At 43.5% G+C, this 24,247-nt stretch overlaps 3 protein-coding genes across 3 annotated transcripts; 1 reads left to right on the top strand and 2 right to left on the bottom strand.

Moving 5' to 3' along the window:
• Positions 1-3,231: 3,231 nt before the first annotated feature.
• On the top strand, positions 3,232-4,209 carry LOC113036496 (olfactory receptor 11A1-like). The gene has a single exon (XM_026192887.1). It carries the CDS (start codon positions 3,232-3,234, stop codon positions 4,207-4,209), a length of 978 nt encoding a protein of 325 aa, XP_026048672.1.
• Positions 4,210-13,005: 8,796 nt separating this feature from the next.
• Positions 13,006-13,944, bottom strand: LOC113036986 (olfactory receptor 4S2-like). The gene has a single exon (XM_026193643.1). It carries the CDS (start codon positions 13,930-13,932, stop codon positions 13,006-13,008), a length of 927 nt encoding a protein of 308 aa, XP_026049428.1. The 5' UTR covers positions 13,933-13,944.
• Positions 13,945-23,091: 9,147 nt separating this feature from the next.
• LOC113036943 (olfactory receptor 11A1-like) lies at positions 23,092-24,018 on the bottom strand. Its single transcript, XM_026193567.1, has one exon. The coding sequence runs from the start codon at positions 24,016-24,018 to the stop codon at positions 23,092-23,094; it is 927 nt and encodes a 308-aa protein (XP_026049352.1).
• Between the last annotated feature and the right edge of the window lie 229 nt (positions 24,019-24,247).

The following is a 24,247-nucleotide window of genomic DNA, read 5'->3' as shown; positions in this document are numbered from 1 at the left end:
CGGACGGGATTACAGGGAGGAGGTCAGCGCCCTGACCCACTGGTGTCAAGACAACCATCCCACCCTCAACGTCGCAAAGACAAAGGAGTTGATAGTGGACTTCCGGAGGTGCAGAGAAGTACACACCCCCATCACCATCAACGGCGCTGCTGTGGAGAGAGTGAGCAGCTTCCGGTTCCTTGGTGTACATCTGGCTGAGGATCTTACGTGGTCAGTACACACAAACAAAACAGTGAAGAAGGCGCAGCAGCGCCTCTTCTTTCTCAGGAGACTGAAAAGATTCGGCATGAGCCCCCGCATCCTCAGGACCTTCTATCACTGTGCCATTGAGAGCATCCTCACTGGATGCATCACCACCTGGTATGGCAACAGCACCGCCTACAACTGCAAAGCTCTCCAGCGAGTAGTGCGGTGCTCTGAACGGATAATTGGAGGTGAGCTTCCCTCCCTCCAAGATATCTACAGGAAGCGCTGCCTGAGGAAAGGGGGGAGGATCATCAAGGACTCCAGTCACCCCAGCCATGAACTGTTCAGACTGCTTCCATCAGGAAGGAGGTTCTGCAGCATCCGGTCCCGTACCAGCAGACTGAGAGACAGCTTCTTCCATCAGGCCATCAGACTGCTGAACACGTCATAGACACCTCAGCTTCACTACTGGAACTTCAACATTATGCACTCCACACTGTATATAAATGCCACTTGTTTTGCACATATTCAACTCTGTATATTTATATATTTTATTATTATTATTATTATTATTTTTTTTTTTTTTACTATTTAATTTGTAAAAATGTGTATACACACACACACACACACACACACACACACACACACACACACACACACACACACACACACACACACGTAGGAAAATATTTAGTATACACATCCAGAAATGCATACACTATTATATATTGTACATATATTTATTAGTTTCAGGTTGGCCATTCTTGTATTTTGCTCGTTTGTGTTGTTGTGTTTGCACATCTCTGTTGCTTGTGGGGCTCGCACACAAGAATTTCACTCGCATGTGCTGTGCCAGTGTGCCTGCACATGTGATGTGACAATAAAAGTGATTTGATTTGATTTGATTTAATTAGCATAGGGACGCTGAAGGTCACTATTCGCGTTCTTATGGGGCCGAGGCATCCCATAAGAATGTGACAAATCTTTGGTATGTTATGTGTTTAGTATGTTGCTTTGTTTTTGTTTTGTTTTTTTGTCTTTTTTGCTTGTTTTCTATTCCTCTCTCAACAGGTGATCCAGGAGATTTTTATTTTTTTTCTCCCCCCCTTTCTCACTGTCCCTCTCCCCTTCTGTTTTTCCTTTCCTTCCTCTTTCTCTCTCCCTTTCCTATCCCTCACTCATGTCTGTCCCGTCTGTAACATCTGAAAATAAAATATAATAAATAATAAAAACAAAGATCGACCAAATGGACCAATACGGCAATGCCACGATGATCCATTTGGCAAAGTAAATCCATTGGGTATCCTTGTTGGTCTTCAGACAACAATTCTGATGGCTAAAGAACCAAATGGGACAGGCGGAAAGAAAAGGGAAAAAAAAAGGAGAAAAAAGGAAAAAAAAAAGGAAAAAAGAGAAAAAAAGAAAGAAAAAAAAAAAAGGAAAAGAGAATGGTCTCGGTCAATCTGACCACTTTTCTGTGCTCCTCATCCCTGCCCACAACCCCCTCAGGAAACAGAGTGCTCCAAGCACCCAGGTCATTAAAACATGGCCAGGTTATGCTCTCCTCCAGCTACAGGACTGTTTTGATCTGACAAATTGTTCCGTCTTTGATCAGCGGAACCTGGAGACGTGATGCTTTAGCTCCGCTGATTAAGATGACCCTATTAACTGCCATTCAATCTCAAATAAGGCATTTGTTCTCAATGACCTTTTTATTCGGAATAACTTGTATTTTATGTTCCTAACCGAACCTTGGCAGCAGAATATGGAACGTGTTCATTTTAGTGAACTGTGCCCAGCAGACTGTAATTGTCTAACCACACTGCACCTTTCAGTACGTGGAGGTGGGCTGGAAGTTATTGCTAGAAACTCCTTTTTCTGTTGTCTGGTGAAAACCTCCTTCCTTTAACTCTTTTGAAATTCAGATGATGGAGCTCAATAGGACTTATCCCTTCTATGTGATCTTAATCTATAGGCCACCGGGACTAGCCAGGAGTTTCTTAGTGGAGTTTGTGGACTTTCTATCCTCAACCATCAAGCTGGAAAGAATCCTTCTGCTGGGGGATTTTAATTTCCATGTTGCTGACAGTTCATGTCACGCTGCTTCTCATTTTCTTACTCTCTTAGACTAGACTTTGCCCAACACACAGCGGAGGCCATAATTTATCTGAAACCGATGATATAGATATATGTGGCCTCCTTCAACTCGCAATGTCAAAAAATTCTAGATAAAGTGGCTCCTCTTAAATCAGAAAAGGCAGTAGTGCTTAATCCCTGCCCTGGTTCACAGAAGCTATCCGCAGCTTTAGGCAAATGTGCTGCAAAGCTGATCGCCTGTGGAAAACCACAAAACTTGAGGTTCAGAAGCTCTACTTTCTGGGCACCCACATCTCAGCTGATCTCACCTGGACCCACAACAGCATCGCCCTGGAAAAGAAGACCCAGCGGCAGCTGTACCTCCTCTGTGTCCTGAGGACGAATACCCTGGACCAGAAGCTGCTGCTGGCCTTCTACTGCTCCTCAGTGGAGAGCGTGCTCTCCTCAGGGGCCACGACTGAGAGCAGGAAGGCTGCACAGAGGGTCATTAACACTGCCAAAAACATCATTGGCTGCCCTCTGACACCCCTGGAGGTCATCACCTGATCCTCCTGTCTCAGGAAAACTAGGTCCATGTTTGCTATTTATTGCTGATGTTTGTAGTATTTATCTATATTTTTTCACTCCTGCACAGTTGGCATGGGGCAACCAAGATAATGAAGTACTATTCAATTCTATTCTATTTTATTCTATTCTATTCTAACAAAAGACAAATATACATTTTTCTGAAGGCCCATTTGCGTTTTCGAAACCACTAGTTTAAAATCTCTCCGGTGTGTCCCCTGATGATGACGTCATACTGCTGCAGTGAAAAGGATAAAACAAGAAGTGATTCAGTGCAGTTGGGAGGGACTTACAATCAGGCCGCTGTTGGGTGATTCTCATCCTTAAATGTAGCTCAGTTTGTGCACAGTTTAAGTGATGTATGGTAAAAACAAAAAGAGGATCATGATGAACTCTTCACAGGTTTCATATTTCACACTCACTGCCTACCTCGACAGCGGGGCTTTGAAATATTTATATTTCACAGTTGTTGCATTTTTATATATTGTTATTGTTACTGTCAATGTCCTGCTGATTGTGGTTATCTGTGTGAACAGAAGCTTACATGAACCTATGTACATGTTTCTGTGCAGCCTGTTTGTGAATGAGCTGTATGGTAGCACAGGGCTGTTTCCGTTCCTCCTGCTTCAGATCCTCTCTGATGTTCACACTGTTTCTGCTCCTCTCTGCTTCCTGCAGATCTTCTGTGTGTACTCTTATGCAAATTTGCAGCTCAGTAACTTAGCCGTCATGTCTTATGACAGATATCTTGCAATATGTTTTCCTCTTCAATATCACACACGTATGAGTCCATGCAAGGTATCCATGCTCATTGTTCTAACGTGGTTTTCCTCATTTCTTGGAATCACTCTTTTGATTTCTCTGAGTGCTCCTCTGCAGCTGTGTGGGAACATCATTAACAAAGTGTACTGTGACAACTATTCTGTTGTTAAACTGGCCTGTTCTGACACCACAGTCAATAACATCTGTGGAATACTTGGTGCTATTTTCATAACCATATCCTCTGTCACTCTGATTCTCTACACCTACATGAGGATCCTCAAAGTCTGTTTTTCTGGATCCAAACAGACGCGACAGAAAGCCGTCAGCACCTGCACGCCTCACCTCGCTTCTCTGCTCAACTTTTCATGTGGTTCCTTCTTCGAAACTGCACAAAGTAGATCCAACATGAAACATGTCCCAAATATGGTGCGTATTTTTTTATCATTATATTGGCTCATATGCCCACCGCTCTGTAATCCTTTACTTTATGGACTGAGTCTGACCAAAATCCGGATCATATATAAAGGTCTAATCTTTGTCAAATGCAGGTGCTTGATGTTGAAACTTAGACAAGGCAGTGCATTAGTAAAGAGGAAATGAGAGTAAGAGGGTTGTGGGCTGCTGGCTCATGCTCAATTTACTGTTGACAGTTTATGAGAATAAAGTCATCTCTTATTATCGCTTTATTTATCATAACTCACTATTAATTTATTGTTTAAATCCTTTGATCATTTGCTCTCATGTCAGCTACCATAAAGACACCTGCATACAGACTAAATCTGAACAAAACTGAAACAAATGCAAACTTTAACCTGTAATTCTTTGCTAAAATATACATCGGTACTTTAGTCATTAAATATGTGACCTCAGTTTTTAAAAAAATATTTTTTCTTTTCCTGAATTTTCTGAGTTTAAGACTTTGAAGCGTGTCACATCTTGTTTAAGAAATCACTGTGATCATTTCATTTTGCTGCTATCATCAAACACAATGTTTGAATAATTTATTTTTTTATGAATAAAAATTTGTTGTAACTATGTGCCTGAAAACAAAAGCAGAATTACATTTTACTTTCGATTTGTAGCTCAAATGCAATTATATTTAAAGCAGTGTCATTGGTAGGCAGCTACTAGGCCAAATGATTTAAGTTTTATTCAGTCATCACAAATTACACATATTGCTCTTTAGTTTGAAGCCTAATCTTGAAAGTAGAGATAGTGTCTGTCTCCTGAATCCAAACTGAAGCTGGTTCCACAGAAGAGGGGCCTGAAAAACTTAAAATGGCGCCGATGAGGTCGGCTGCCGTGCTGGATGCTCTGCCCTAACTTCTCCACTTTTTGCAGTTTTTCGTCACTTTTTGCTATATCTGCGATAATCTTGCATGGGCATCATGCAAAACACACGAATCCGCTACAGTAGAGACACTTTGGTTTCTATTGGTCTGCAATACACGAACATTTCACCATGTTTAACTCCGGACCCAAACTGGCCAAAGGAGATCTGAGAGAGAACAAAGGACGCGACCCTAAGCGACGGCCTCGAGGTAAAAGAGCCGGCATCAGGAACAGGCTACGGGCTCGCGCACACCGCGCACCCATGCCCAGTATCCTGCTAGCCAATGTTCAATCCATCGAGAACAAGCTTGATGACCTCAGAGCCAGAATCAAGTTCCAGAGAGACATTCGGGACTGCAACCTCCTCTGCTTCACCGAGACTTGGCTGAACCCAGCGATACCAGACCACGCCGTGCAGCCGACGGGGTTCTTTTCGGTTTACCGCATGGACAGGACAATGGAGTCGGGGAAGAAAAGAGGTGGTGGAGTGTGTTTGATGGTGAACAACAGATGGTGCGACAGCACAAACATCTCCCCACTCACACGCTCTTGCTCGCCCAATCTGGAGCTTTTGATCGTTAAGTGTCGCCCTTTCTATCTCCCTCGGGAATTCACTGCGGTCATTGCCTGTACTGTTTACATTCTGCCTCACGCGGACTCGGACACTGCCTTATGTGAGCTACATGAGGCTCTCACACATCAACAAACACTTCACCGAGATGCCGCACTCATTGTTATGGGAGATTTTAACAGAGTGAATCTCAAACGGACATTTCACAACCTTCACCAGCACATCAACTGCCCCACCCGGGGCACGAGGACATTAGACCACTGCTACACCCCGTTCAAGAACTGTTACAAGGCTCAGCCCCTGCCGGCATTTGGAAAATCAGACCATGCCATCATCTTCCTCACGCCTGCTTACAAAGAAAAGCTAAAGCAGCAAGCACCAATCAGGAGGGAGGTCGCACGCTGGACGGACCAATCGGTGGCCGCGCTGCAGGACACACTGGATGACACAGACTGTGACATGCTTCAGCGCAGCTCTGATGACATCAACATGTTTGCGGAAGCGGTTGTGGGATTTATCGGGAAACTAGCAGACGACACAGCAGAAAGAACTATCATCCGAACGTTTCCCAACCAGAAGCCGTGGGTGGATAAAAGCATCCGCGACGCTCTGAGATCACGCACCGCTGCCTACAATGAAGGGCTCGTCTCTGGTAATATGGACCTATACAAGGCTGCGTCCTACAACGTGCGCAGCGCGGTCCGAAAGGCAAAGCGGAGCTACGGGGAAAAACTAGAGTCACAGCTACGACAGTGCGACTCTAGGAGCCTGTGGAAAGGACTGCGGACTATAACGGACTATAAACGACCAGCTTCTTCAATGATGAATGCAGATGCTTCACTGGCTGATGAGCTGAACACGTTTTATGCTCGCTTCGACGCCGCAGCAATTAAAACAACAAACGGCTGCGCGCGCTCGGAGTGCACCAGTGAAGAAAATGCATTCGTCATCACAGAGCATGCCGTGAGGAACACCTTCAGGAGGGTGAACACCAGGAAGGCAGCAGGACCAGATGCAATCCCTGGCCGGGTCCTTAGAGCCTGCGCTGATCAACTAGCACCGGTGTTCATGGAGATCTTCAACCTCTCCCTGGCCCAAGCTGTGGTTCCCACGTGCTTCAAGCAGTCCATTATTGTTCCTGTTCCAAAGAAACAACAGCGCGCTTGCCACAATGACTACCGTCCAGTAGCACTGACTTCAATTGTGATGAAGTGTTTTGAAAGACTGATGAGAGATCACATCACTTCTTCACTTCCTGCCACCATCGACTCACTTCAGTTTGCTTACCGGACTAATTGTTCCACAGACGATGCCATATCTCACCTGCTCCACACATCCCTGAGTCACCTGGACACTGGCAGAGGGAATTATGTTAGGCTGCTGTTCGTGGACTACAGTTCAGCATTCAACACAATAATTCCCTCTAAGCTTTTCACCAAGTTGACGGATCTAGGACTCAGCTCATCACTGTGTCAGTGGATCCTCAACTTCCTCACAGACAGACCCCAATCAGTGAGGGTAGGAAAACAAGTCTCCCCCTCCATCTCACTCAGCACTGGAGTGCCTCAGGGCTGTGTTTTAAGCCCCCTGCTGTACTCACTGTACACTTATGACTGTGTAGCCACATCCGACACCACCTCCATTGTCAAGTTTGCTGACGACACTGCTGTTGTGGGCCTGATCTCCGACAACATCGAGACGGCCTACCTGGAGGAGATTAGGAACCTGGAGACCTGGTGCCAGGAGAATAACCTCCTCCTAAACATCAGCAAGACTAAGGAGCTGATCGTGGACTTCACTACAAAGCAGGCGAGGAATTACAAACCCCTCATCATCAGTGGCACGCCAGTGGAGAGAGTGGACAGTTTCCGATACCTGGGTGTCCACATCACTCAGGACCTGTCATGGTCCTGTCACATCAACACCCTGGTTAAGAAAGCCCGTCAGCGTCTCTTCTTCCTCAGAAGACTTAGAGACTTCCATCTGCCACTGAAGGTGCTCAAGAACTTCTACTCCTGCACCATCGAGAGCGTCCTGACGTCAAACATCTGCACCTGGTTTGGGAACAGCACCAAGCAGGACAGACGAGATCTGCAAAGGGTGGTGCGCTCGGCAGAACGCATCATTCAATCAGAGCTCCCTGACCTGCTGTCCATCTACACCAAGCGGTGCAAGTCCAAAGCTAGGAAGATTATGATGGACCTCTCCCATCCCAACAATGGACTCTTCTCACTGTTGAGGTCTGGGAAGCGCTTCCGCTCCCTTAAAGCCAAAACAGAGAGAATGAGGAGGAGCTTCTTCCCCCAGGCTATTCGGGCCCTGAACCAGGTGTAGGACTGGACTCTCCCAAACACGTCACTATAAGACTGGACTCTCACACACGTCACCACACGCACCACCACACATTTCCTATAATCCTATAATTCCTATAATTTATAATCCTTATCTTTATAATCTCTTCTGCTATTTGCACATTCTTTACTGTAAATTCCTAAGTTAATTTGTAAATTTTGTAGTAACCTGTAAATTGTAAATATTGTAAAACTTTCTTCTGTCATTTAATGGTCGGGCATTGTACAGCTACAAGCATTTCACCCCCATGTCATACTGTGTATGGCTGTGTGTGTGTGACAAATAAAATTTGAATTTGAAATTTGAATTTGAAAACTGAAGGCTCTGCCTCCCATTCTACTTTTAAATACTCTAGGAACAATTCTCACTGTTAAAGGCCTTAAAGGTGTTTGGGTGACAATCATTCCACCCCGGAAAAACAACAGCTCAAAGAATCATTAAACACTCGTGCCAGTGTGTGGCACTGATAGGAAAGAGGCCAAAAGTGCTGCAGAGATGGATTTGCTGCAGCAGTATCTGATTTCTGAGAGCTTGTGGGAAATTTGCAATAATTTTTTAAAATTCAACTAATAAACTCACAACATAGAAAAGCATCAACAATTTTTTGTTTTCTCTTATCTTTTTATTTTAATTAATAATTTTTATGGAACATAAATGTATTCTTGTTGAAAGGCCATTTTTACAGTTCAAAGTTAATTACTGATTTTTAACTTTCTTCAGGTTTGATCTTTGGCATTGTTATGATCCAATGTTGTCAGTGTTTGTTTTATGTGTGGTTCCTCCCACCAGACGATGGCTGTGGGTCTTTTTCCCCTTTTCTTTCTTAGGGGTGGACACCTGGGCGTGCCTGCTGAGTAGTTGGGTGGAGTCTCTTCCTGTCCTGGGACTGGATAATTGGTTGATCACCTCCAGTATTTAACATTCCCTGATCTGTAAACGTGTATTCATAGCCTAAAAACTCTTCACCTACTAAGAACTGTTATATTTCCGTCATATATATAACTCGAAAAGCTCTTGATAAACATGTGAAGCACTAATAAGCTAACAGTGTTTTTAATGTTAGAAGTGGTTACACATCACAGTGTGTTCAGTTACATCTCTGAGAGCAACGATGTTGCATTACAAACTAAAAATGTACAAAGAATTTAGTTTCCTTTTTTAACTTTGGGGGGAATAAAATATATTTATTGATATATTATGAAATTCTTACTTGGTTCCCAGTCAGCCGAGGATTTAATATTTTTGTTTGGAAAATGGAAAAAATATGTTTTTTTATGGTTTTGAGTTGAGTGTATTTCCTATAAACATGTGGTTTGTGCCTCAGCTGCAGGGGAGGCTGGAACAGCTAGCAGCCATGAGCTAATTAAGCCTCTCCTTGTTTTACGCTGGGACTGGGCCAGAAGGAGAGAAGCTGACAGCGAGGAGGCTGGTGCTGTACACTGAAGCTGACCAGGCATTAGTGCAAAAGCACTGAGTAAAAGCTGTATAAAACAATAAAGAGTTATACTGGACTGGAAATGCTGCATCCTGTTTGTGGTCAGCCTCTAAATTTAGAAGCTCGTTACAGTGATGAAAGCTGTAGGTGCTGGCTTGCTGGTACCTTTGCTAACCTTCAGTTATCACCACACTTTATTTAGCTTCCAAGACATGATTTGTTATCATTGTTGAGCTATTTCAGAACTTGTATTTGGAATTACTTGTCACATGAAAAATGAGTTTAGGCTCTGTGGAGTCTGGAAAGAGAGTAACTGGAATTTTGTTTCTGTTGTTTTCGAGAAACTTACAAAACCTCCTCAGGCTCATCCGTGTCCTGTAACACTTTCTAGCACTGGATTTACTAACCCTGGGCAAATTTGCTTAAAAGTACAGTGAATGCAACTTTGACACCTGTACCTTGAATGCATCACCGATTAAACACTTAACAATATTATGTTATTATCTCCCTGGCATATTGAATCACTTATTTACTGAGGGGCAACCGATCCGGCTAACTTTGCCCTGAGCTGTTAATGTACATTCAGGACAGTAACTAAGACAGATGTTTATTGCTGTGGTTATATTAGGCAGAAAACACGTAAAACATAAAAAAGCCACCATGAGAATAATCATAGAAATAATCTGAGTTATTTTCCCAAACAGTCAACCCATTTTTTCAACTCCTGACAGGAACATTTAATAAAAACATATCCAATTTTGTCAATGTTCATTCTGATCTTTTTATTTCAACTTATTGAATTTATTTATTTATTTATTTTAATATATTTTGATACTAAAACATGTTTATTTTTACTCATGTACAGGTGTTAAAATTGAAATTGGCAGGTGGGGAACCCTGAGATAGATGAAGCAGTGCCAAAAGGGGGATTTTTATTTTCCCCTTTACTTACTTCCCCAGCTTATTGAATTTAAAGAAATATACCACAGTTTCCACATCAAGCATTTGCATTTTACCAAAAATCAGAATTTTACATTCGATGCGGACTTTGGTCAGATTCAGTCCGTAGAGCACAGGATTGAAGAGCGGCTGAAATGTGAGCCAATATAAAGATAAAAAAAATACGCAACAGATTTGGGACGTGTTTCATATCAAGTCTGTTTTGCACAATTTAAAAAGAAAAGTAGAGTAGAGTAGAGAAGTGAGGTGAGGTGCTGACGGCTTTCTGTCGGGTCTGTTTGGACCCAGAAAAACAGACTTTGAGGATCCTCATGTAGGTGTAAAGCAGCGGTTCCCAAACCTTTTTGCAAACATTCAGTAAACAATTAAGCAAATACAAGTAACGCTGTGGCCACGTTATTGTTTACAGGAGATGAATCACAGAATGGCAGATAGAGACAAATACTGTTAATCTGACTGTCTGCAGGTTTTACACGCAGTTACTGTCCCTCCATTTACAAAGGCAGAGGCGTCACGCTGTGATTATTTTTACTGTAGTTGTTTTTTCCTGTGTAATAATGTTCAACATTGCATCAATACATTTTTCAAAAAATGCCTCTCTGTGCAAAATGGGTTTAAAAACATAAACAGCTGTGGGATCCTGTTAGTCCGTGATTTGAACGGGGGAGCAAATCGTGGCAGGATCAGCCTGATGTTATTTGTATCCAGCTGTAACTTTACTGTATAAAGAGCAAACATCTCCAACATGTCAGGAGTCGTTAGTCATTACAACAAGTGTTTGTGAACTAAAAATCAAGAATGTGCGACCCCATCATAAGACCCCCACGGTGTGCTGCAAACTCTGTGTCTCTGTGTGTGTGTATGCACGTGCACGTGAGTGCCTGTGTGTCTATGTGAGTGCACGTGAGTGAGTGTGCATGTAGGTGTGGGTGTGTCGTAACAGTCAAAGCACTGTGTGTGTGTGTGTGTGTGTGTGTGTGTGTGTGTGTGTCTGTATACGTGACTTCCTGGGGTCATAAAAGTAATCTCCTCACCCAAGCTACACCAGATTCCTCTACACAACATAGAAAACACAGTTAACATATTAGAAACACTGAGACTCCCACTCTGCATCCACTGGGCCAGTGGCCTCTTGTTGACTTACATTTACAGATCAGGTGGAGAGTCTCCTGCAAACCTACTTCTAAGTTTAGAACAATTATGAGTTTTATTAAAGGTACAAGCATCAGCAACCCCCAACTGTAGCTTCCTGTCTCCTTCTATGGCAGGCTGACCCCAGTGTCCATAAATTCCTTTCCTTCTAAACAATTACACTCTCAGGCTACAGCTAAGCCAAACTAAAACACAGACCAATCCTTCCTTATTCCTCTGATCTAAACAAATTTAGCACATCATATTATAATAATTATTTTCTTGAGCTAATCTGAAGGCCACATGAAGTTTGGCTCTGCAAAAAGTTGGTGACCTCTGCACACTGTGCATCTCAGCATCCACTGACCCCACTCTGTGATTTTACATGGCCATCATGGCTGAGCTGCTGTTGTTCCCAATCACTTCCACTTGGTTATTATCCCACTAACATCTCACTGTGGAATTTTTAGTTGCGCAGGTGTCGTCCTATCACAGTAACACACTGGAGTTCACTGAGCTCCTGAGAGCGAACCATTCATTCACAGTGAATTCAGTGATTTGGATGGGGGAGTAAACGTGTATTAGATGTATTATTGTGTATAATTACTAACACCTCTATGTGTTATCGTAGGATTTACCTTACATTATAAAGCACTTGGACATAACTGTTATTGTGATGTGACACTATAAATAAAATGTAACTGGACTAAGTATCTATTAATGTTGTTGTGGCTACATAAGTGGAAAAAAATAAGCATTTCAATGACAGGGTCAGAGGTTTTACTCCCGGCCCAGACCTTTGTGATAAATGACTTTAATTACAACCTAACCCCATATACATGTGCCGAGCTGGAAGCTTCTACACTGTATCCCACTCCCCAGTTTTAAACCATCACAGATTTAACAGTTTTTATGGAAAACCATTTTTAAGGGAACCATCATGGATTCTTGTGATGGATGTTTCTACCAATGTTTCTGTGAGTGTCTATCAGGCCAGCTTGAACTATTGAGGTCAGCGTTGATCGCTGTTCAGCTCCACATTTGTAATCACGGTGTTGCAAGAATTCAGCTGCCTCAGCAGAGTACTGTGACCACTGATAAACCTGCAGCTGCACAATGCTGTTCATTAACACGGCATATTATAATCAGCAATTAAAAGACAAAGATGAAGGCGCTTCCAAAGAATACTTTATTGGATTTCTTTTAATTTTAAATTAAAATGTTTCCATTCATTTATCCTGTTCGTTGAGACTTTTATGGACCGTTGTTTCCTCTAGTTTACAAAATCCTTGATTCATCATTGAGACTAGAAAAGTTTTACATAAACACCACGCTATGTACCATTCTGACTAATGTGCTTAAATATGTTTTATTCTCTGTTATGTGAGAATTGATTGTGTAAATAAATGTTTCATTTATAAGATTTCTAAATATCCTTATTGTGAAAGATTAGCATTTCATATTATTCAAAGTGACAATATGTGACAAAGATTTAAATAAACTAGTTTTGTTTGAACTTGTTTTGAAAAATGTAAATGTAATGCCTGTTACAGTCACACATATTCCAAACAGTTCCAGAAATCAACTTAGTAAAGTATCTATTAACTTTTTAAATTCATATCTTACCAAATAAAAGACTTTTACATATGAGTCGGATTTTGGTTAGTTTGAGTCCGTACAGGACGGGGTTGAAAGCTGGTTGGCAAGTGAGAAAATATATTGATAGGAAAATGTGTAAAATCATGGGAGCGCTGCTCAGGTTAAACCTGCTCTGCACTATTTCAAAGAAGCAACCAAATGAAAAGTTGAGCAGAGAAGCGAGGTGAGGCGTGCAGGTGCTGACGGCTTTCTGCCGGGTCTGTTTGGATCCAGAAAAACACACTTTAAGAATCTTAACATAAGTGAACAAGTTTAGCAATGCAAGACCAATTAGTACAGTGAATGTGTACATGAGTCCATAGATGTTATTAATTGTTGTGTCAAAGCAGGCCAGTTTCACGACAGAGTAATTGTTGCAGTACAGTGTGTCAACAGTGTGTCCACAGAGCTGCAGTGAGGCATTCAGTGATATCATCACGACTATATTCAGAATAGGGAACAGCCATGTGAGAACGATGAGCTTGGCAACCTTGTTAAATGTCATATGTGTGTGATACTGTAGAGGACAGCAGATAGCAAGATACCTGTCATAAGACATGATGGCTAAGTTATAAAACTCTACATTTGCATAAGTGTACAGACAGAAGATCTGCAGGAAGCAGAGAGGAGCAGAAACAGTGTGAACATCAGAGAGGATCTGAAGCAGGAGGAACGGAAACAGCCCTGTGCTACCATACAGCTCATTCACAAACAGGCTGCACAGAAACATGTACATAGGTTCATGTAAGCTTCTGTTCACACAGATAACCACAATCAGCAGCAGGTTAGATCCAAATATAAACACATACAGAGACATGACAATAGTGAAATATAAGTATTTGAATGGCCCAGTGTCAAAGTAGGCACTGAAAGTGAAATATGAAACCTGTGAAAGGTTCGTCATGATCAACAGTTTGCTTCTCGGAACTATGAAAGTTAAACGAGGATCACAGTGTTATTTAATAGAACTGCCAAACAAAAGTAGTTTTCAGTCTACTTACAGCATGTTGCAGAAGTGAATTAGCATAAAACTGACTGACATGCAGACGTTCCTTCATTTAAACTCTTCAACCGGGTGATGTAATAGTCTGAGCTCATTGCCAACGGACACTAATTGTGTCTCACCGCTACTCTCAGCATGAAAACAACTTTTGCTGAAATACAAAAAACTGTAATTCTAAACTTATTAAAGGGTTTTATATGTGGAGCTGTTATATTTCTATAATTTTTGATCTTTTGATTGGCTGATATGTTTCAGTGTGAATGCCAAAATTATATAGTTTAACATTCAGCACTGCCCATCCGCCACCTAGTCTGGATCTTTGTAATATATCCCACTTTATACGTGAATGCCTGTTAATCCATATGAATGACTTGAGCAGAGCACTTTTTTCCAGTAATCGACTGGGGGGGGGGGGGGGGGGGGGGGGGGGGGGCTAAAGGAAACATTGAACTTATAAAATGAATTCTTGGTAATACATTCATTTTAACTACAGCGATCCGAGCTGGCACTGACGCATGCGTCCATCTATTAACATCCTTTTCTATCTTTTTAAAAATATCACAGCAGTTGTTCTTAACAATAGAGGCTACAGACATCACTACCTAAGTACCTAAATAATTAACCTGTCCTACAATGTTTATATCTGGTGGGGTATTGAGAGTGTTCCAGTCTAATTTGAGTAACATAAGAGCAGATTTCCCGAGGTTAATCTTAAAACCTGATAGCTTACCAAAAGTATCTATTAAGTTCAATAGTGTGGGTAAGGTCGACTGGATAGCCGACATGTCGTCCGACAGACATCATCGGCATATAATGAAATATGGTGTTTTGTACACCCTATAGAAACAGGGATGAAGGTGTTGTTTTGCCGTGTTGACTGTGCTAAGGGTTCTATAAAAAGGTTAAAGGAGTGGGGAGAGTTGACATCTGTTAGGTTTATATTGCTGGATTGTCATTTATGCTTAGAAATATTTACTCATATATGCTTAGAGTTATATAATCAATTGCATATTGATAGGATGTCTGATCCTTAGCAGCCTGCAAAGACTCTGTGTGCCTCCCAGAGCACTCTGGCATACACACACATCTTAAGGTCACAAGAGAGGTCGTACCTTCTCTTACTGCAGGCATGTCCAAAGTCCGGCCCGCGGCCCAATCACGGCCCACAGCTTCAGTCTAATTATGTGTAATTTATGGCTCACTTTCTAAGTCTGAATAAATAAATCCTGGCTTTAAAGGTGTAGTTCCTTTTTTCACCACATGGTGGCAGCACATTTTTTCTGCTACTTGCGCCTGTGCGGCGAGCCCGCCCTTCTCTGCTCATTTCTGCCATGGCGACTGTACAAAAAAAGAGAAAGGTTGATGGTGAGGGCCGCTGCTTTCAGGAGCGGTGGGAATTGCAGTATTTTTTTACTGAAATTCGAGGCAATTGTGTTTGCCTGATTTGTAAAGACACTGTTGCCTTGTTTAAGGATTTTAACATTAGGAGACACTACGAGACTAAACATGCTGCAACATATAACAAGCTAACAAGGAGTGAGCGCGCTGAAAAAGTGAAGCAACTCCAAGCTGCTCTGGCTTCGCAACAGCGGTTTTTCATGCGGGCCTGTGAGACACATGAAAATATCATGAAAGCCAGCTACGAAGTGGCTATGTTAACAGCTAAACATGGCAAAGCTTTCACTGAAGGTACGTTTGTCAAAGACTGTGTCATGAAAATGGTGGAGAACATTTGCCCCGAGAGGAAGCAAGAATTTCTGAATGTTTGCTTGGCACGCAACACTGTGGCACGCAGAGGTGAGGATATATCGTCAGACATTGACAGACAGCTGCGGGACAGAGGAGTGGATTTTGATTATTTCTCATTAGCCTGCGATGAAAGCACCGATGCATCTGACACCGCGCAACTGCTGATTTATTTACGAGGAGTCGACGACAAGATGAATGTGACAGAGGAGCCGCTGGATCTCAAAAGCCTTAAGGGTCAAAGCAGAGGAATGGATTTATTCATTTCTCTTTGTGAAGCTGTTGATGATGTGAAGCTACCATGGAGTAAAGTCTCTGGGATCATTACTGATGGTGCACCTGCCGTGGCTGGTGAGCGAAGCGGATTGTCCACACTGATCTGCAATAAAGTCGGCAAACAAGCAGGTAACGCTGTTAAACTTGACTGTATCATTCATCAGCTGGCTCTCTGTGCCAAATATCTCAAATTTGATGATGTTTAGAAACCAGTAGCAAAGACAGTCAACTGTATTCGCTCTAAAGCTCTGTGCCACCGACAGTTTCAGCAGTTTCTGCCTGACATCCAGGATGAATATGGTGACGTAATTTATTACAATGATGTGAGGTGGCTCGCATCAAGGCCTTTGGAACCAAACTGCAACTTTTCCAAAGACACTTGTCCCTAACAGAGCCACTTCCCAGCTTTGAAAGAGGTTATTGACAGTTTCCCAGAGGACATTAATGTCCAAATGAAGAGGTACGCAACAGCTATCGTGTCTCTTTCTGGAGAATTGAACAAACGCTTTCAGGACTTTGCAGCTATTGAAAAAGACATGCTGCTTTTCTCATCGCCCTTCTCCGTGGACCCTGATGATGCTCCAGCTTCAGCTGGAGCTCATTGAACTGCAGTGTGACGATGAGTGGAAAACACCGGCAGTCTTCTCTTGTTGACTTTTATCGGCAGCTAGACAAAGACAGGTTTCCTGAAGTGCGATCTCTTGCCAAGAAAATGCTGAGCTTATTTGGTTCCACATATTTGTGTGAGCAAACTTTCTCTGTCATGAACTTAAACAAGAACCGATTGAGATCAAGGATGAGTGACTCCCACTTGCGTGAAATTTTTTACGCATCTCAACCACTGCCCTCAAACCAGACCTCCTGATCGCTTTACTAAAAATCTAGATCGAAGTATTGCCCCTCTCATTAGTCCAGGGATGCCCAGATTCTGTGCTGGAGAGCTGCTATGCATGTTTTAGTTCTTTCTGGTTTAGCACAGTTGAATCAAATGAAGAGCAGGCCTCCAGGAGTGACATCCCTGCATTACTCATGTGTTCCCGGACAGTAAAAAGCATAAAGCATGTTAATGCAATCCACAAAAGGAAACGTATTTTGTTAAACTCTTAAGATTTGGTTTTAACTGTTGATGTTATGCTCTTAATTCATAGTTGAGTGTGTTGTGTACATATTGTGTAAATTTACAAATGTGTTTATTTCTTGCGGCAGCTGAACTTCCAGTTGTGCAATCTTCCAGTAGATGTGAAAAACTTTGGCTTCCTGAAAGGTCTTGTAAAAGTCAAGGGTGAAATTCACTTTAAAAAAACGTTATTGATAACAGAACACTTTGCATTACTTATAACTCCTGTTTAAATGTTCATTAGGCAAAGATATTGCAAACTCATGGAAATTTAGGGTATTCTATACAGTTTGTTCAATGTTGTCTGACTCTCCAGATATAAATGAAAGGCCGAACTGTGTCTTTAGAGTTGTAAATGCTTGAGTGTCTTTTATTTAGGTACATTTCTATTTTAAAAATAAAGGTAATTGTGACTATTAAAATTGTTCCTCATTATATTTTCATGTAACTTTGTTATGAAAAAGAAAGTCAAAAGGAACCATTGGCCCCCAGGCATCTTCACTTTATAAAATTTGGCCCTCTTTGCAAAAAGTTTGGACACCCCGTCTTACTGATTTATGGTATTGGAGGCCACCTACTCTGTGTCTGGTTAAGTATAAGAGCCCTTTGTTTAGGTGGACGGATGGACTCCTGGCACCAGCTTTAGGGAGTCCAGCATCATATCTTGACACACACACACACACACACACAAACACACACGCATCCCTACACGACATACGGACAAGGTACACTCTCTTCACATGTATGCCTATGTAAGACGTCATATGTTAATGAACTTATGCATAGTCATGAAACTGCAATACAGAGCAGTGCTACGAGGGAGCAGACGAGAGCAACTGGGGTCAAGCGAAGGAACAGCGCTCGTCAGCCCTCCCTCGTGCACGAGTAACACAAAGAACTTTGGTGACTTGCGTCCTGCTTTTGCTGTTGTAGTAGAATTGTCTCGTTCCAGCGGTGGGACAGAACCATCAACATCCCTGTCTTGTCCTGTGAAATATACTAAATGTAGATGAGGGACTTTCACCAATACAGACATTGGCTGAAGGCTCGGTGTATAAAATTTTTATCATCTTAATAACTTTTGGGCCAAAGTTAAATTTTCTAATACTTTCTACAAAAACCTCCACTCCACTTGGTCAAATGCATTCTGGACGTTCATAAAGAAAAGACCAATCAGAGATCGGGACCTACTAGATTCATCAGTAATATGGCCTTAGTCGGAAATAGGTCGATAGTTATTGCACTCCAGGGGATCCTTGCCTTACCAGACTTTGGCAAGACTGTTATTAAGGCTGTACTAAAGGTTGTTTAGTCCCACACATGGGAAATTTGTTTTGTTACAGCAGACAGTGGACAGTGCATAGTTAGATCGCAAAAATAAGTAAAACACTGGAATAGGATAAGAATAAGATACTGTACACAATACATTAGAATAAAATAAAATAAAATACTATATACAACTGAGTATAATACAACATTGTCAGAAAAAGAATATTGCACTTAGTGTTATTGCTATTGCACATGTGGAGTCTGACAGTAGCTGGAAGGAGACCTGCGTCCCACATGCCAGGTGGGTGCCGCAGCCACTGAAGGAGCTGCTCAGTGCTGTCAGAGTCTGCTGCATGGGCTGGGAGATGTTGTCCAACAGGGATGACAGCTTAGCCACCATTCTCCTGTCACTCACCACCTCCACTGGGTCCAGAGGGCACCTGTGTTCCACAGTGTCCTGTTCCTCGTCTGCGTCTCTCTACTTCTCACCCCTTTATCGTATGCTCCCAGGTCTGTTATTTTTAGTTCCCCCAGTTTAGGTGTCTTCAGTTATTTGTCATGCCCCACTGCTTGTTTGCCACTACACCTTTGTAAATAAACCTCACTAGCATTTCATCCACTGCCTGCATCTTGGGTCCTTCTTCCAACTCCACACGGCTTGCCTCTGCAGCCATGACATTTTCAGTCTCTTCCTGTCCACAGCAGAGATACTGCCACACCAGCAGACCACACCTTAAAAGATGGCTGAGGCCACCACAGAGTCATAGAAGCTCTTCAGGAGTGGGCCCTTCACTCCAAAAGACCTAAGCCTCCTCTCCAGGAACAGCCTGCTCTGCCCTTTGCCAGCAATATGGACTAAGCTATCACAACAGTTAAACACAGGGATTGATGGACACCAAAGCTGAATGAGATTGTATCTTTTCACCAACTCCATAAAACATGTAGACTGGTTCGGCAAACTCCCACACACCCTGAAATATCCTTTACAGAACAAAGAGCTTGTCCATTGTTCCATGACCAGGATGAAAACTCCATTGTTTGTCTTTCTTCCCAGTACCCTGCCATCAAAATTCCCAGGAGACTGAGGAGACTGAGGAGTGTGATGCCGCTGTAATTAGAGTGCAGAGTGTGAAGATGGCGCCCGTGCGGTCGGCTGCCGTCACGACTGCTCCGACCACCTTTTCTTTGTTTTTGTTTTTTAAGTTAGTTTTCAGCGTTTTTAAATGAGCAAAATCATCACCATGCGGTACATTAGGTATGACAGAGACACTCTTGTTTCTATTGGTATACAATGTACTCACAATTTAAAGTTTTTAACTCCGGACCCGAGCTGGCCGAGTGAGATCTTGAGGGAGAACAAAGGACGCGACGCGAAGCGGCGGCCTCGGGGGAAACGAGCCGGCGTCAGGAACAGGCTGAGAGCTCGTGCACACCGCACACCTCTGCCTAGCATCCTGCTCGCCAACGTCCAGTCACTGGAGAACAAGCTTGACGACCTCAGGGCCAGGATAAAGTTCCAGAGAGACATTCGGGACTGCAATCTCCTCTGCTTCACCGAGACATGGCTGAACCCAGCGGTGCCGGACCACGCCATCCAGCCGGCCGAGTTCTTCTCGGTTCACCGCATGGACAGGACACGGGACTCGGGGAAGTAAAGGGGAGGCGGCGTGTGTTTAATGGTGAACAACAACTGGTGCAACAGTGCGAACGTTGTTCCTCTCACACGCTCCTGCACACCAAATCTGGAACTACTGTCCATCATGTGCCGTCCTTTTTATCTACCTCGGGAATTTACATCGGTCATTGTAAGTGCCGTTTATATTCCACCACAAGCGGACACGGTCACCGCCTTATGCGAGCTGCATGAGGCACTCACACAGCACCAGACACAACACCGGGACGCTGCGCTTATTGTGACGGGGGACTTTAATAGCGCCAACCTCAAATGCGCAGCGCCGAACTTTTATCAACACATCACCTGCCCCACCAGAGGTGAAAGGACACTGGACCACTGCTACACTACGGTCAAGGACGGCTACAAGGCACAATCCCGCCCTCCTTTTGGCAAATCTGATCACGCCGCCATCTTCCTCATGCCAAAATACAAACAAAGGCTGAAACAGGAAGTTCCGGTTCAGAGGAAGGTCGCGCGCTGGACGGATCAATCGGTGGCCGCGTTACAGGATGCACTCGATGACGCAGACTGGGACATGTTCAGAAACAGCTCCGATGATGTCAACGTGTTTACGGAAGCGGTTGTGGGATTCATCGGGAAACTAGCGGATGATACCGTGGAGACAAAGACTATCACAACGTTTCCCAACCAGAAGCCGTGGGTGGATAAAACCATCCGCGACGCTCTGAGATCCCGCACCGCTGCCTACAACACGGGACTCATGACGGGGGACATGGACCCGTACAAAGCCGCGTCATATAACGTGCGGAGGGCGGTGAAAGAGGCGAAGCAGCGCTACGGGAGGAAACTAGAGTCACAACTCCAACAGAGTGACTCTAGGAGCCTGTGGCGGGGACTAAGGACAATAACGGACTATAAAGCACCAACAACCGGTATGACGAACGCGGCCGTGACTCTGGCAGACGAGCTGAACACTTTCTATGCTCGCTTCGAGGCTGCAGCTAAGGTCTCCAACAATGCTAGTGTTAGCGGCGCTAACGGCTGCAGACAGGAAGATACTGCCAGCACCGGAAACGTGCTCGTCATCTCCGAGCATGAAGTAAGGAGAGCCTTCAAGAGAGTGAACACCAGGAAAGCAGCAGGACCAGACGGCATCCCAGGTCGTATCCTCAGAGACGGCGCATACCAGCTAGCTCCTGTGTTCACTGAGATATTCAACATCTCTTTATCTCAGTCGGTGATCCCCACATGCTTCAAAGAGTCCATCATTGTTCCTGTCCCGAAGAAACCCCACCCTGCTTCTCTCAATGACTATCGCCCTGTAGCCCTCACCTCAGTAGTGATGAAGTGCTTTGAATGCCTGGTCAGAGACTTCATCATTTCTTCACTACCAGACACACTGGACCCACTACAGTTCGCTTACCATCCAAATCGTTCCACAGACGATGCCATCTCTCATCTCCTCCACACATCACTCACTCACTTGGACACTAGAAGGGGGAATTATGTTAAAATGCTCTTCATAGACTACAGCTCTGCATTTAACACCATAATTCCCTCCACACTCACCACCAAGCTGGAGCATCTGGGACTCAGCTCATCTATGTGTCAGTGGATCTCCAACTTCCTAACTGGCAGACCACAGGCAGTAAGGATGGGCGGACATGTCTCAGCCTCCACCACTCTCAGCACTGGAGCCCCCCAGGGGTGTGTTCTGAGCCCCCTGCTGTACTCTTTGTACACATATGACTGTGTGGCCACTACCAGCTCCACCACCATCATCAAGTTTGCTGACGACACCGTCGTGGTGGGCCTGATCTCTGATAACAACGAGACGGCCTACCTGAAGGAGATTAGGAATCTGGAGAACTGGTGCCAGAGGAACAACCTCCTTCTAAACGTCAGTAAGACAAAGGAGCTGATAGTGGACTTCAGCACTAAGCAGGAGAGGAACTACCAGACCCCCGTCATCAACGAGTGCCCAGTGGAGAGAGTGGACAGCTTCAAATACCTCGGAGTTCACATCACGCAGGACCTGTCATGGTCCTGTCACATCAACACCGTGGTGAAAAAGGCCCGACAGCGTCTCTACCACCTCAGACGCTTGAGAGACTTCCAACTGCCCTCCAAGGTGCTCAGGAACTTTTACTCGTGCACCATAGAGAGCATCCTGGCGGGAAACATCTTAACCTGGTTCGGGAACAGCACCATGCAGGACAGACGAGCTCTACAGAGGGTTGTGCGGTCAGCTGAGCGCACCATCCGCTCCGAGCTCCCTGACCTGCACTCAATCTACAGCAGGCGGTGCTGGACCAAGGCCAGGAAGATGGTGAAGGACCTCAGCCATCCCAACAACAGACTGTTCTCTCTGCTGAGGTCAGGAAAGCGATTCCGCTCCCTGAAGACCAACACAGAGAGACTGAGGAGGAGCTTCTTCCCGCAGGCGATACGGTCTCTCAATCACACCACCACACAGTACTGACCCACACATATGGTTCTTACACACACACTGGACTTTCTGGACATTTATTTACACTTGTGGCCACTGCACAACTACACTGTGTGGTCATCTAATCGAATCACTTTATCACAAGTTACTTAAATAAATCACTTTAAGCATATTTGCACTGCACAAGACACTTACACATGTGGATTGCACAACCCTGGACATTATATTTCTTCATTAGCATTTAGTATTTGTACAGCTGCTGTTACTGTTCTATATTTCCTCATATATTCTTATATATGTTCTATATTGTGTATTTGTGTATTTTGTTGTACAGTTATTTTATTTTTAACTTAAATTTTTGAGAAAAATGAGAAAAAGAGAATAAACAAAGCAAAAATGAAAGTATTTGAAACATAGTTTTACATTCTAAAATTATTTTATAGGGTAACAGTAAACTGTTTTCAAACACAGAGCATGAGCATATACAGAAGACAGAAGGAGCCTGGATCCTCTCCACATTTCCTCTCTGCTGTTGCACTGACTGGTCCAAGTTCTAACATCAAGCATTTAGACTTTACTTAAGATTAGACCTTTATATATGATCCGGATTTTGGTCAGACTCAGTCCATAAAGTAAAGGATTACAGAGCGGTGGGCATATGAGCCAATATAATGATAAAAAAATACGCACCATATTTGGGACATGTTTCATGTTAAGTCTGCTTTGTGCAATTTCAAAAAAGGCACTGCATGAATAGTTGAGCAGAGAAGCGAGGTGAGGCGTGCAGGTGCTGATGGCTTTCTGTCGCGTCTGTTTGGATCCAGAAAAACAGACTTTGAGGATCCTCATGTAGGTGTAGAGAATCAGAGAGACAGCCGATATTGTGGTGAGAGAAGTGGAAATAAGTCCACAGATGTTATTGACTGTGGTGTCAGAACAGGCCAGTTTAACAACAGAATAGTTGTCACAGTACACTTTGTTAATGATGTTCCCACAGAGCTGCAGAGGAGCACTCAGAGAAATCAAAAGAGTGATTCCAAGAAATGAGGAAAACCACGTTAGAACAATGAGCATGGATACCTTGCATGGACTCATACGTGTGTGATATTGAAGAGGAAAACATATTGCAAGATATCTGTCATAAGACATGACGACTAAGTTAGCAAGCTCTGCAGTTCCATATGTGTGCACACAGAAGATCTGCAGGAAGCAGAGAGGAGCAGAAACAGTGTGAACATCAGAGAGGATCTGAAGCAGGAGGAATGGAAACAGCCCTGTACTACCATACAGCTCATTCACAAACAGGCTGCACAGAAACATGTACATAGGTTCATGTAAGCTTCTGTTCACACAGATAACCACAATCAGCAGGACATTGACAGTAACAATAACAATATATAAAAATGCAACAACTGTGAAATATAAATATTTCAAAGCCCCGCTGTCGAGGTAGGCAGTGAGTGTGAAATATGAAACCTGTGAAGAGTTCATCATGATCCTCTTTTTGTTTTTACCATACATCACTTAAACTGTGCACAAACGGAGCTACATTTAAGGATGAGAATCACCCAACAGCGGCCTGATTGTAAGTCCCTCCCAACTGCACTGAATCACTTCTTGTTTTATCCTTTTCACTGCAGCAGTATGACGTCATCATCAGGGGAAAGACGGGATGACACTGACTTTTTTTAAAAATTATATAGAATCTTAAAAAGCCATCATG

The sequence above is a fragment of the Astatotilapia calliptera genome, chromosome 14 (assembly GCF_900246225.1).
Source record: "Astatotilapia calliptera chromosome 14, fAstCal1.2, whole genome shotgun sequence".
NCBI classification, from domain to species: domain Eukaryota; kingdom Metazoa; phylum Chordata; class Actinopteri; order Cichliformes; family Cichlidae; genus Astatotilapia; species Astatotilapia calliptera.
The sequence above is the reverse complement of the archived record's forward strand: the minus strand, read 5'-3'. Positions and strand labels throughout refer to the sequence as shown.